Consider the following 12,773-nt stretch of genomic DNA (forward strand, 5'->3'; position numbering starts at 1 on the left):
ATACTCTCTTTGGTCCTGATTATAAGATGTCTTTTAGAAGAGTTTCTTATTTCAAATTATAGTGAGGTAGTCCTTCGGTCTTTAATATAGAATCTAACTTTTAAGTTGATTTTAGTTTTAAATAAAATTTATTTATCATATTATTAATTTTTTTAAATTTTTTTATGGATATTTGATTAATCATAATTAAGGAAAAGAGAAGGAGGATGTTAAGAAAGATGACTAGGTTTTTTAAGGAAAACATGACATATTTTTTATAATAAAATAACTTATCTAATTTCTTTAATCTAATCAAATTAGTTAAATATGTTTATATTAAGGATCGGAAGAGTATAATTTAAAATTTTTTTATTGGCTTTTGGTTTTTGCCCTTCAAAATTTTATTATTGATTTGAGAGTCATGAGCAGATGTTTACATTCATTCAATACCAATACCAAGTGTAGTAGAATTTTATATATTTTTGTTTTATTTTTACAGGAAACATCTTATATAAGAAGTACCAGACTGAGTATTTAATGTGAAATCTAGCGCAAGTTGTGAACGTGTTATTATTATTATTATTTTTATTTTTTGGACTCGATGATACTTGAGTAAATAATATCCAGCACTAATTTAGAAACACAAATAAGAAGCTGTCATAACCAGTACTAACTTCGAAACACAAACATAAGAAGTTGGCATCTTTAATTTTACATCTGAAAATGTTCCAAAATTTTATGTGGGTTAGATTGAGCTAAACATCTAGACAAAATATGATCACAAAAGCTGAACTACTGAAGTATTAAGGTCATGCCTCTTCTTGCTGAGACACATAAAACATAGATAGGTACTTTTTGACTGAGATGACAGTGTGGTGATGTGGCGTTTTAATCTCACTTAAGTTGGCTTTATGTCAACAGTACATGACTCACTAGTGACATGATGGACAAGTCAAGGATTGAGTTGATAGCTTCACAAAGCTATAACGAAATGTTAAAAGAATCATTGACTCACCACCTTCCTCTCTTACTGCTTGTATTTTGAAGGCAAAATATGTTAATTTATCTCGAGCCCCCTCGTCAACAGCTTTATAATGTATCATTGGATTTAGAAAGACATAATTAAGTATGTGGGCTTAATCATCAACCATCTCAAATAGAATGTTGGAGAAATTTAGATAGTTGCAGATTTGTTAAAGCATGATCTCTTCAGATGGAATCCTCTTTAGTGGAATAATTCACTAATTAGATCTTTGTATGCCCCTTGTATTGCTAAATGTATTTTAAAGATTCTATTCTTCTTAATAAACTTGCTTGATCAAATTCAATGGTTAGGCAGGGTTGGACGATGTTTGTTTGGATGTCAAAAAGAGAAATCTCTTCTTCACTTGTTCTATAATTGTCCTTTCACAATGATATTGCAGTTTGAACGTTAGAATTTAATATCATAACTTCTTAACATTATACGGCTCAAATGTGATTTGGTACTACATGAGAAAAAAAACTACTAATCCTTAGTTGCTGAAGAGATTAAATCTTCATTTTCTTTTTGTAATATAGTTTACTCATCTTTTCAAAAGGCCAATCATACTCTTCCTTCTTACCCATCAATAAATTCTTGCTTTCATCTTAATTTCTCTAGACGGACTATCATTCTACGTTATGTCAAACATAAAAGAAATGGTTTTTTGTCATGTATGGGTATATTTCCATAGTCAACTTGTACATCATTTTATATGGAAAGGTTTAACTTATGGTGATTCCTCTTTGGCTTTCAAGTGTATGAGAGTTAGCTCTCGATGGATTATTCAATTTCTTTTGTTTGATAATGAATCAAAAACATTGATCTATGGGCCTTAAAAAGGCAAATTTCTTGCAAACAATCCTTAAAAGGATCAAGCAGCATTGTCGAGTAAGATCTTTTGCACCTATTGGACTACTTCGTTAATTTTCATATAGGGTTCATTACATTAAAGGGTTAAAGTGCGCCCAGTATCCCGAATTATTTATCCAAGTACGTTCAGTAGTCTAAAGTAATTTTGGGTGCATCCAGTGTCCTAAACTAATTAAAATGGTGCGTCCATATCTCAGGCTAACAGAAATGTTATGTTTAACTGTTACTTTCCTGACTCACCTTAAAGTTGACCCCCAGATATTCTACATGGTAGACATATGGGCACCCCGATGTGTATTATTCTTACTCAAAAGTCAATTTATTTAGAAGAAGAGGAAGGAAATAAATTCAATTTTGAGTAAGAATAATACATATCAACTGTCCATATGTTTACCATTTAGAATATCTGGGGTCAACTTTAAGCTGAGTCAGGAAAGTAACAGTTAAACATAACATTTCTGTTAGCCTGGGATATGGACGCACCATTTTAATTAGTTTAGGACACTGGATACGCCCAAAATTACTTTAAGTCACTGGACGCACCTGGGTAAATAGTTCAGGGTGTTGGGTGCACCTTAGCCCTTCATTAAATATACGTCACCTTCACTTATTTCTTTATTAAGTTCCTGTACTTCTTTAAAATCTACATTGCAATGACTTTTTGTTATTAATGGCACTTTGCTCTTTTTAATTAAAAAAATCGTTCTTTATTTAAGGCAACAAACATTTATCTCCTTCAAAGTGTATCATTAAAAGTATGTCATGAAAGCAAAGCGAGAAAAATAAAAATGGAAGAAACAAAATAACAACAACCAAACCCCTATTGATACCACAAAAACACACAGTACGGCAACTTTGGTATTCGCTTTTCACATCAAAAAAGTTTCAGTTTTTCATTTTTCAAAAATCATGTCTATATTTCATTATTTTGAGGAGGCACAGGGTATGATATTAAAGTATATATACTCATTATATCAGGCCACAAGAGATTCCTACAATCTAATGAGAGGAGGTCTATCTTTGTAAAATCAAATTATGTTAATTATGAGTTGATAAGTTAGCACATGAATTGGTTTAATCTAAAAACATGCTAGTGAGTGGCAGTCATATTTTGCAGCTAGACTCCCCTTGCTTGGTGGATCATTGAATAAAGAGCGAAGAAGTAAAATGCAAACCCATATTTCTTAATGGATATGCTCCATAATCCAATGTTCTTCTTAAGGGGTTTTATTTTCATGGCACTATTCAACATCAAAAGCTTGGCTAGTCTGAAGCATTAGTTCTATGCATAATATTGATACGCCTCCGTATATAATACAATTCACATGACTTGCGTCTGCCATTGCATTGACGTAACATGGTCGAGCCTTATGATGAAACAGCTGCAGCAGCCTTCTGAAATTATTTGAAAGCACAGTAATTCAGTAAAGTGAGCCCCATAAAATTTCGCAGACCAGATCAGCCCAAGAATCTCTTTCAGGGATTGTAGAAGTCTACATTTACCAAGCTAGGGAGAACATGCAATGTTCAGCGGAAGATGATTTGGGATTCAAGTAACAAATTCCACTGTGTTAGTAGTTTTCAACAAGAAGCTTAAACTGGCTTGTTTTCTGAAGACAGATCCATAGATTAACTACTAGTTGCCATGGATTCAGCTTCGTTTAATGGGATAAACAAAGCTGCAAGATAGAAGTAAACTAAAAACTAACCCGTTTTTGCTCTTCCATGTTTGCCTTGATCAGAGAATAGATGGCAACGCCTGCTATTGCTATCACAGTGCCGATGCCAGTTTGGGTGGATATCTTGTTGCCTGCACAAGTTTGCAACTATCAGGAGAGTGAAATGTAGAGAATCCACTCCCTGGAGTTTCCAATTATGAGCAAACCAGAGTAATTACCAAAAACCACTATAGAGAACCCGATGACAAAAACTCGCTTCAATACATTTCCAACAGCATGTGTCAATGGTGCAACACGTTCCAAAGTATTAGTAGCCAGCTGTAGGTGTAATATTCAGAGTTAGCGGAAGTTCAGCAATCAGACTGTGTAATATTATAAAGTTTATATTCAGAGTTAGTGGAAGTTCATCAATCAGACTGTGTAATATTGAAGTTTTAAATTCCAGCATAAGGGATACCTGATTGTATAGATGGTAAAACATTCCAATCCAAAACAGGTCAGACAAAAACTTGAAGAGGCCTACTTTTGCAATAGCATTTCTAAAACCATATTCCATAAGTTGAGGACCCTCAATCTGGAAGCAGCCAACATCCAATTAATAATAAACTTACAGAGAAACAACAGGGGGAAAAAAGAATCATCCTTCAGTTCTTGCATCAGATAAACTTACGAAGATTGCTGGGGGAATGCAAAAGAAGAGGGCAATGATAGAGATATAGGCATATACGTTTGTGCTGTCCATTCCTGTCTGTTTGAAAAAATAAATAAATAAAATAAACACACTAGTTAAAAGACTAGTTATCAAATTATATCAGCTTGGTTCTGTTCTTGAACCTCACTTTAGAAGTCCTGACATTTAGATTGACTACAAGAGTTGCGTCAAAGTCAAAATAGATCGCCTATATAGCAGATCTTGTCACATGATTGATCTTTTTAGATATAACATGATCAATAGTGTATATATCTGATAAAGTTACATGGATTAAGTCCATTAAAGTGTTTGCGTAAGTCTTAATGACACAATCTTCTTTGTTACATCCTTGTCTGATGAAATAACTGGTTGAGATTGAGTTAATGCAATCCAGTCACCTCACATAGACGGACCCGAGGGACTTTTATTCTTCCACATAGGCCAAAAGGTTGAGATTGAGTTAACGCAATCCAGTTAACTCACATAAACGGACCCGAAGGACTTTTATTCTTCCACATAGGCTAAAAGTACTTGATTGCAGTTTTAAGGCTTAATTGTTTAGTATATGTACAATGATAAATCTTCAATGTATTGGAATCACTTTGGAAATAAGAAACTGACTTACTTCTCTGATTCATCATTGCCCTTACAGGTGCTATTGAAAACTTCTCTGAAAGTACTTAATGTTGCAGATTAAGTAACAAGCATTAAGTATGAGCTAATTTACTATTATTATCTGTTTTTCCCTATATAATCCCCATAAGATCAATTCATGAATAATTGAACAAATAAAATTAAGGAAATTGAAATTGTACACACGCACATGCCCAGGCAACGTAAAAATGAACCGCAATATTAACCCAAAAAAAAAAAACTGCAATACACAGATCAGGTGAAGAGTCAGGTGCTATAAGACCTTACCATAGCTTTCTTTGAATATATACTTCTGTAAGTGAACGCTATATTTGAAACCATCGCACTTATGAACCCAGTCCAGTTGAAGGACAGTTCAGTGAGTGATGCCATTGACACACCTGAAGGGAAAGCTCTCATCAGCTTACAGATCGTGTTTATAAAGTTTAAAGAAACGGCCATTATTTGAGTAAAACAGATATGTTTAAGCATACAGGACAAAAAGAAAAAATGCACATAGTACATTATTATCTTTGAGAATTACCAATAACAACCGGGGCCAAGGATAGCCACAGAGACAATGGAATCTGATGGCCCAAGACAAACTGGGAAGCTGCAGCGTTGAAGAAGGGCTCCAGAGCTGAATGAATAAAAATATAGAGAATTAAGAAACTGGGAATGAATGCTTAACCGGAGTGCTTATTTAATCTTCATAAATATAAGTAAATGTGCATAAGGCCCTTGGAAGCTGATATTAAATCCAACTAATCAAATTTCTGAGATATAGTGAGTAAAGATATTTTAATGAAACTCGTTGAACGAAACTTCCTTTGGCAAGTAACTCAATCCATGCCATTGTCATCAGCCAATGTGAATGTGGACAAAACGTGGGTAGTTATAATAAAAATAATTCCAATATAATCATCATATTGTAGCACAGGCATGATGGGGAAAAGACTACACACACCCAGGAAAAGAAAATGTTAATGGAATGGAATTGTTTAACAACAAAAGCAAGAAATTTCTGATTTTCTTTTTATCTTCCCAGCTTCCATACCTTTTATGGTGTGGGTAAAAGACACAGCAACGGCTGCAAATGATACATTGGACATGACATGACCAAGGGCATGACAAAATGCAACTGGAGTCAATAATGCCAAGAGCTCCTTGTCAATAGGCTGGTTAAAAGGGAAAAACAAAACAGCTGTTATGATGAATGTTATACCTATATATGTATATATGTATATATGTATATGATAAACAAGAACTACTTACTGCACGTTTTGGTAGGCCTACAGACCAGGAAACAAGGCAATATCCCACACCAACAAGGAGATGCACAACAGAAACAAAGCTGCAAATAGTATTGAAAGGAAGTTAGTAAATAACCCAATGGTGGAGTTTCAGAAAGCTAAAACACTACTTTATTAGGAAACCAGATAAGTACAATATACGAGACACAGACGCACAGACTCAGAGGAAATGAAGCCGCTTCTGGTGGAAAACATACTAGGGATACGGGAAGTAATTGTAAACTTTCTTGTTGAGTATGTTGAAAATCACGTTTAGAAAGTACCTGCATGAAAGACAGGACACTGTCAGCATATAAATTCCTACCACTTTATGTTTAAAGGAAAAGGTATGTTGGCTAGTTCTCCATATTTTTATTCATTTTAAGTGAAAATCTGACTCAACGATAGGTGAGATCTAGTAAGTTGGTGATACTTACATGAAATTCAAAATTGTAATCATCCATATCAAAAGCCCTTTTTAGTTCAAGTTTTCTTGCCCCGGCCAAGAAAAATTAGAGACAAAGGAGATCCTTACCACATAAAGAAAAAGAAACCAGTAACCAACGCAGGAAATCTCTCACCAAAACTCTTCGTAGCCTTAACAGTCCTGTAAATGGGTAACAAGGAAAAACGATGATTATTAATAGAAAGTCAGGAACAGAACATGAGAACGCAAACCATTATTAGGTCCCCAAAAGAAATTTTTACAATAGATCTTATCACGCAACAACACTATTTCCTTCTTTTTGTTCAACTGAACACTCAAGTTCTCGAGTGCAAGAATTTTTCTTCTTCTTTTTTTTTATAAAAAAGACCAATATCTGGTCAAAGTTGAATTCAAGTCATAAGAAAAAGAAAAAGGTTTGAACTGCGTAGAAGTCTCTCACCCATCAGAGATGTTGATTTCATCACCATCAGCATCTGCAGCTGCCGCAGCAACAGCAGGAAATTCATCCAAACGTCGTCGTTTCAGATGCTGATTCCAACCAAACATGTCCAACCCCAACGGCCTCACAGAATGCACAATTCCCAGATGCTTCCCATTCTCCGACAATGGCGAAAACGCCAAACTTGAGTCCTTAGGCTCAAGCGAACGAGCTTTAAACAAACCATGGCTGATCGAAATTCTTCTAGTTAGCAAATAAAGCGATGAAACTCGAGGTCTTTGAACTGAAAAGTGGACTGGGTTACTTGCAGAGGCCATTCTTATCTCAGGAAACGAAACAATTCAAAGAAAACACTATTTGATTCCGGACGGCGGGGAATATAGATATCAAAGGATCTGAAAATTAATTATTTGCCGGCAAAAGGAATATCTTTTGAGGAGACACGCCAACCCAAAATGAGATTTCTCATCAACATAAGGAAAAAGGAATGGCAAACAGTGAGAATTTGAGAAAGGCAGAGCAGAGTGTTCTGATTCTCAAAGGAAGCAAACTTCATATAGTCAGAACAGAGTCTGGAGAAGTTTTAACTCGGCAAAAGCTAAGCATTTGAGAGTTCGAGGCTGCATAATTTAAAATTTATGCGTTAAATAAGAGATCAGGGGTTCATAACCATCAATGGCGAAAGGGATGAGAGAGACAAATCCTGCATTTAAGAAAGCAATTTGCTTGTTTGATAGAGAAAGGAATATTGCACATATATGCAACTGTATGGAATATGCAAAAATAATTTGCTTTTTCAGGAAAGTGGTAGCAAATTCTAGTATCCATGAAAATTGCACTAGTATTTTTTTTGCCAACTATAAAATTTAATTTTTAAGCATCATAAAGTGACATCGTGTTCCTTAAAACTATTAATGTCATAACATTAGGTATATTTGATGTAATTTTATTATTAAAATAGAAAAAGGAAACAAAAATAGACAAGGGAAACGCATGATGAATGAAGCTTTCAATAATCGAAACATTGCTGTCGGAGAGAAGTTATGAACAAGGTGTGCATTATTGGCGCCCAAGAGTCCTCATTTTAATTATTATTATTTTTGGCTCCTTCTAAAAAAGTTAAAAAGCAACTGTAACCAGCCCCACCTTTCTTTAAAGATGGCGTCGGTGTTCATGCTTTCAGCAATAAATTACTCCACCGAACTTCGTCAGCTACTGGTATTTCTTTGTTTTTCATTATTAATTTTAGTATCATAATATATGAATCAGCTTTAAAAACTATTTGACCGGCAAAAGTCAGACTTAATAAGAATAAAATTGGCATTGCTTTACACTTTGTTGATGGAGTTCACGCATAACATTATGTAAATCAGATGAAGTATTTTTTGTTAGTTATTTATAACTTTGCTTCAAAATTTTCATTATTATCAAACATCATTGTCGTATTAGCAAAGTGTTATTGTCTTGTTAGCAAAACATCATCTCAAGGGATCTTCACCATAATTAATCATAAATTTATGAATTGATTTCTTAATTTAAAAAAAATGTGGAGACCTCAACTATAGTTAACTACAACTTCAGGGACCAAAAGCTAAGTTATTGTCATCAATAAATGCTATGAAAAAGCACATGTTTTGGAAGACGAGCGCAACTCGCGCAGCTACTGTGAAATTGGCCCACATGTTAGTGCTATATAAATGTCCACAATATTGCCTAAGCGCAAAACATATATTCGAGTTAATCAGAAATTAACTATATGATATACCAAACTAGGAATTATCTAGAACTGAATTGATGAGATAATTCTCTAATAGACCAAGTGAAAAATAATTTATTTCTTAGCGACCAAAACAAAGTTATAATCAACGTTTTCATCATATTTTCTAAAATATATTTTACATAAAGGAACTCTTTCTGCAGAGAAATATACGTTTGAAATACCGTATATTATTGAAAAAACATGACTTCAATCCTCATCCTTATTTTTTTTCCCAGACAAATATTCTGTGGGCCGAACCAGGCCAACCCGGAATTCAGAAATCAAAAGTCCAAATTCAATAGGGCCTTAACAAATTTTATTTCTTCACTGCCAATTAAAATTTAAAAGGACTTCCTACTTGCAAAGCCAATCGATGTTAACCTGGATCACCTTAAAACTAACGAACACAAAATAGACGCTTTAAAGCAAACCGAGTACATGTGAAGAATCCGTTGCTAAAACTGGCCAGTGCACTAGAAAAGAATGATAAAGCAGTAGAAACAAAAAATTTCAAAATCACAAGACAGCCCAAAACCCAATTCTTTCTGACTTTGGATGGATATAAGGAGGGCACAATAACGAAGTGGTCACGGTCCGCATTGCAAGAAGACTGACATCCGACTGCCTTGTACAGGTTTATCAGTTCCTTATTCCTTCTTCTGCAAAATACAGTATATCAGTACTTTGACCAATAGAAAAATCAATTTCTGAAACAGGAACCATTATACCTCAGGTTCAGCAGGTTTGGGCTCTTCAACTTTGTTGCCGCTATCTTCACCTGCATGAGAGCATTTCATCATTAGGGCTTCATTATTAGGAGAAATTACAAGTGAATTTATACAGCTACATAGGAGTGAGAAAGCTTCAGACACATAATGAAGGGAAAAAAGCAGAGAGTTGCCATGAGACTATACATCAAAGCATCTCCTTGTTTTCGCCTTGAAACATCATTGCTCAGCAAGATTTAGTACGGAACATTCCAGGCTTTTTCAGGAAGCTACTCAAGTGTATCTATCTAATATCAAGTTTCAATCGGTATCATACCTCCATCCTCAGGCAGATCCGAGGTCCAGAGAGTCAGGTTGTCTCTCAACAACTGCATGATCAAAGTGCTGTCCTTGTATGACTCTTCACTCAGGCTGTCTAAATCCGCAATTGCCTCGTCAAAGGCTTGTTTAGCCAAATGACAGGCCCTGTAAGTTTCAGTAAAGGCGTCAATGCAAAAGTAAATAAAGGAACTTTGGCGCCTGTGTAGATTGAGAGAATCAGCGGAATACCTTTCAGGAGAATTCATGATCTCGTAATGGAACACAGAGAAGTTGAGTGCAAGTCCAAGACGGATTGGGTGTGTCGATGGAAGATCTTTGTTTGCAGTGGCTGAAGCAGCCTAAAGACAGAAATGATTGTGTGCTCATCAACCGACAGTACAATGAGTTATTAATACAAGACAATTCAGCAACAAGGGATGAAAAATGCTTGCCTCATATGCTTTCATTGACTGATCAGCTGCGTCTTTCTTTGCTTCGTCAGTCTTGAACTCAGCAAGATACCGATAATAGTCACCCTTCCTGGAAAAACGCTGAAAGAGATCAGAGATAGAGGGCCCAAGTGTGGGGCAAGAGATGACGTGCCACAGAATGAAAGGAACAGAAAAAAACTGTTTGGCCCATGACTCTAGACTACATTGGGACTCCCTAGAGAACCTGTGATTGCTCAGCGCATCATGTGATGAATAGACAGTACGAGAGAGATTGGCGATAAAAGATAACAATCACATTCAATAAGCAAGCATTCAAAAAACTAATAAATCAGTGAAGTTGCACTGAAATTTAACACAGAGTAACAACATCACTCACATCTTGTAGTAGAAAACAGTGGCTTCTCCTGACGAGGCAGAGGGAATCAGGTGCTCATCAATGATTGTCAGAATGTCACTGCAAATCTTGGATAGTTCCTCCTCAACCTTTTGGCGATAACTCTTGATCAGTTTAACATTTTGCTCGTTTCCTTTAGACTCTTCCTTCTGTTCAATTGAAGACATTATGCGCCACGAGGCTCGCCGTGAACCAATGACATTTTTATATCCTACTGAGAGGAGGTTCCTTTCTTCCACAGTTAGATCGAGATCAAGCTTTGCTACTTTCTTCATGAAGTCAACCATTTCTGCATGATAAATATTAAGTTGCATAATATCTAGAAATTTTAAATAGTCTCCAAGATGGACTGCATATACATGCAAGAACTCGTCAACAACCTCACTGAATATTACGGTACGCAATAACAACCATAAGATACTTGGCCGCGCAAGAACTTCATAAGGCCAGATATAAACAAAAGGATACATGAATCATGAAAATAAAGTCCATAGTTTGGGGAAGAAAAAAAACAAAAAGAAAAGGGGCGGGCAATAGAGAGGAGAATCTTTTTTTCAGAGCACAACCCTTGCACGATCCAGTAAATCATATGTCAAAGGGAAGGCATCGTATTCGGCCATACTGAATCCGTAAAAGTAAATATTGGAAAGAAACTGGCGAGATCAAGAAAACAAAAGAACATAGCGTTAAGTTGTTTCACTGCGTCAGCTTTCGAAATAACCGCCCAAATGGTTTAGGCCGTTTTGGCCCCGTAAAACCAATTTTGTGAAAAGGAAACGGAAGAATCAAGAAAGTAAAAGAAAATGCCATTAATCCACTTCAGCTTCCAAAATCACCACATTAGAATTGTTTCCCATCTATCTCAAGGCATGCGCGATTGACAAATAAAGGAGTTAGAAACTAAAATTAATCCAAACAAATTGCCTAGCAATTCATCAGCCACACACTGGTCAAGAAAACGGGTTACCAAGAAATATGCCAAATCTACAGCATGATCTCTAAAGAGCAACAAGAAAACCCAAATCCATGCAGAAAATGTGGTACATCCAAAGCCACAATTCCAATCAACCAATAAAAGAAACAAGAAAGCCAAACGACGTTATCTATTCCGACATAAGCATAACGCCGAACAGAAGACAGATCCAGAAAAATGTAGACATCGAAAAAACTAAAGGTAAAAAAGAAAGAAAGAAGGGAACGCACCCTCATATCTCTCAGCCTGCTCGGCGAGCTTGGCCATGTAAACGTGGCCCTCTCTCTCCTTCTCGGCGGACATTGTTTCAGAGAGATGAGAGTACAGAACGAGAACCAAGAAACAAGACGGTGTGGGTAAAGAGGGGAAAACGGATAACTGCAAGAAATGGCCTAGAGAGCGAAGACGAAGGAAAAATAGAAGGGAAGAAAGGGGCAGAGTGCTTTATATAGAAGTTGAAGACGGAGCAAGCAGGGGGGAAGAGAGACGAAGACCGGATCTAAACCGTCGGATGAGAGGTTTTGAAAGAGAAACCGCGCAAATCGTGATGCAGCGTTGCTCATTTCGTGAGGGAACTCGTCTTCTTCTTGTAGCAACTTTTGTTTTTTAAAAAAGGAAAAAGCAAAAATTTCTGTAAAATTTTTTTAAAAAAATTTAGGGCATTCCCTTACTAGCCTACTTAACCGTTTTCTCCCGTTTAATATTTGTTAATTTAGTATTCAAGTATTTGGGAGGTCTAGGCAAATATGTGAAGGAATTATTCTTAGTTAATTTGATTTATGTTGAAAGTACTGAACAATCTGTTTCATAGGTGAGGGAAATCCCGGATGACATCACTAAAGTAACTTTGATAAATTAAGTATCACTGGGGATGTAGCTCAAATGGTAGAGCGCTCGCTTTGCATGCGAGAGGTACAGGGTTCGATCCCCTGCATCTCCAAAATCCAGCCTTTTGTTTCCCTTCCGTTTTTTCCTTGTTCTTTTAGCAGAATAGTTTATTGATGTTTCTTTCCCTGGAATATGAATCCTAGTTGGGGATTTGGAGATGCGGTGTTTGATTTGGCATTGATTTGTTTTCCTTTAATTGGGCCGGCCTCCATCGGATATTCTTC

General features: G+C 36.0%; 2 protein-coding genes and 1 non-coding gene across 5 annotated transcripts; 1 reads left to right on the plus strand and 2 right to left on the minus strand.

Moving 5' to 3' along the window:
• Positions 1 to 3,029: 3,029 nt before the first annotated feature.
• Positions 3,030 to 7,865, minus strand: LOC114720496 (triose phosphate/phosphate translocator, chloroplastic-like). The gene is made up of 12 exons (XM_028906144.1): positions 7,056 to 7,865; positions 6,704 to 6,775; positions 6,387 to 6,452; positions 6,152 to 6,230; positions 5,934 to 6,054; positions 5,421 to 5,516; positions 5,165 to 5,277; positions 4,223 to 4,300; positions 4,010 to 4,126; positions 3,771 to 3,870; positions 3,583 to 3,683; positions 3,030 to 3,268 (listed from the first exon to the last, which is right to left on the minus strand). Exons 1-12 carry the CDS (start codon positions 7,370 to 7,372, stop codon positions 3,242 to 3,244), a joined length of 1,287 nt encoding a protein of 428 aa, XP_028761977.1. The 5' UTR covers positions 7,373 to 7,865; the 3' UTR covers positions 3,030 to 3,241.
• A 1,172-nt stretch (positions 7,866 to 9,037) lies between these two features.
• Positions 9,038 to 12,102, minus strand: LOC114720554 (14-3-3-like protein GF14 iota). 3 transcript variants are annotated; one of them, XR_003737977.1, is made up of 8 exons: positions 11,892 to 12,101; positions 10,671 to 10,977; positions 10,295 to 10,382; positions 10,092 to 10,201; positions 9,859 to 10,007; positions 9,543 to 9,592; positions 9,412 to 9,473; positions 9,038 to 9,380 (listed from the first exon to the last, which is right to left on the minus strand). XR_003737977.1 is itself a non-coding variant. In XM_028906206.1 (7 exons), the coding sequence occupies exons 1-7, from the start codon at positions 11,962 to 11,964 to the stop codon at positions 9,462 to 9,464; spliced, it is 786 nt and encodes a 261-aa protein (XP_028762039.1). In that variant the 5' UTR covers positions 11,965 to 12,102; the 3' UTR covers positions 9,038 to 9,461. The 3 variants fall into 3 exon arrangements, 2 of the variants coding, with proteins under 2 accessions (XP_028762039.1, XP_028762038.1); XM_028906206.1 differs by having other exon boundaries at positions 9,038 to 9,470; positions 11,892 to 12,102; XM_028906205.1 differs by having other exon boundaries at positions 9,038 to 9,473.
• Positions 12,103 to 12,528: 426 nt separating this feature from the next.
• On the plus strand, positions 12,529 to 12,601 carry TRNAA-UGC (transfer RNA alanine (anticodon UGC)). Its single transcript has one exon. It is a non-coding gene; the product is annotated as a tRNA-Ala (tRNA).
• The last annotated feature ends 172 nt before the right edge of the window (positions 12,602 to 12,773 follow it).

This window comes from Neltuma alba, unplaced genomic scaffold (assembly GCF_004799145.2).
Source record: "Neltuma alba isolate B1F8T4 unplaced genomic scaffold, ASM479914v2 tig00011988_pilon, whole genome shotgun sequence".
NCBI classification, from domain to species: Eukaryota; Viridiplantae; Streptophyta; class Magnoliopsida; order Fabales; family Fabaceae; genus Neltuma; species Neltuma alba.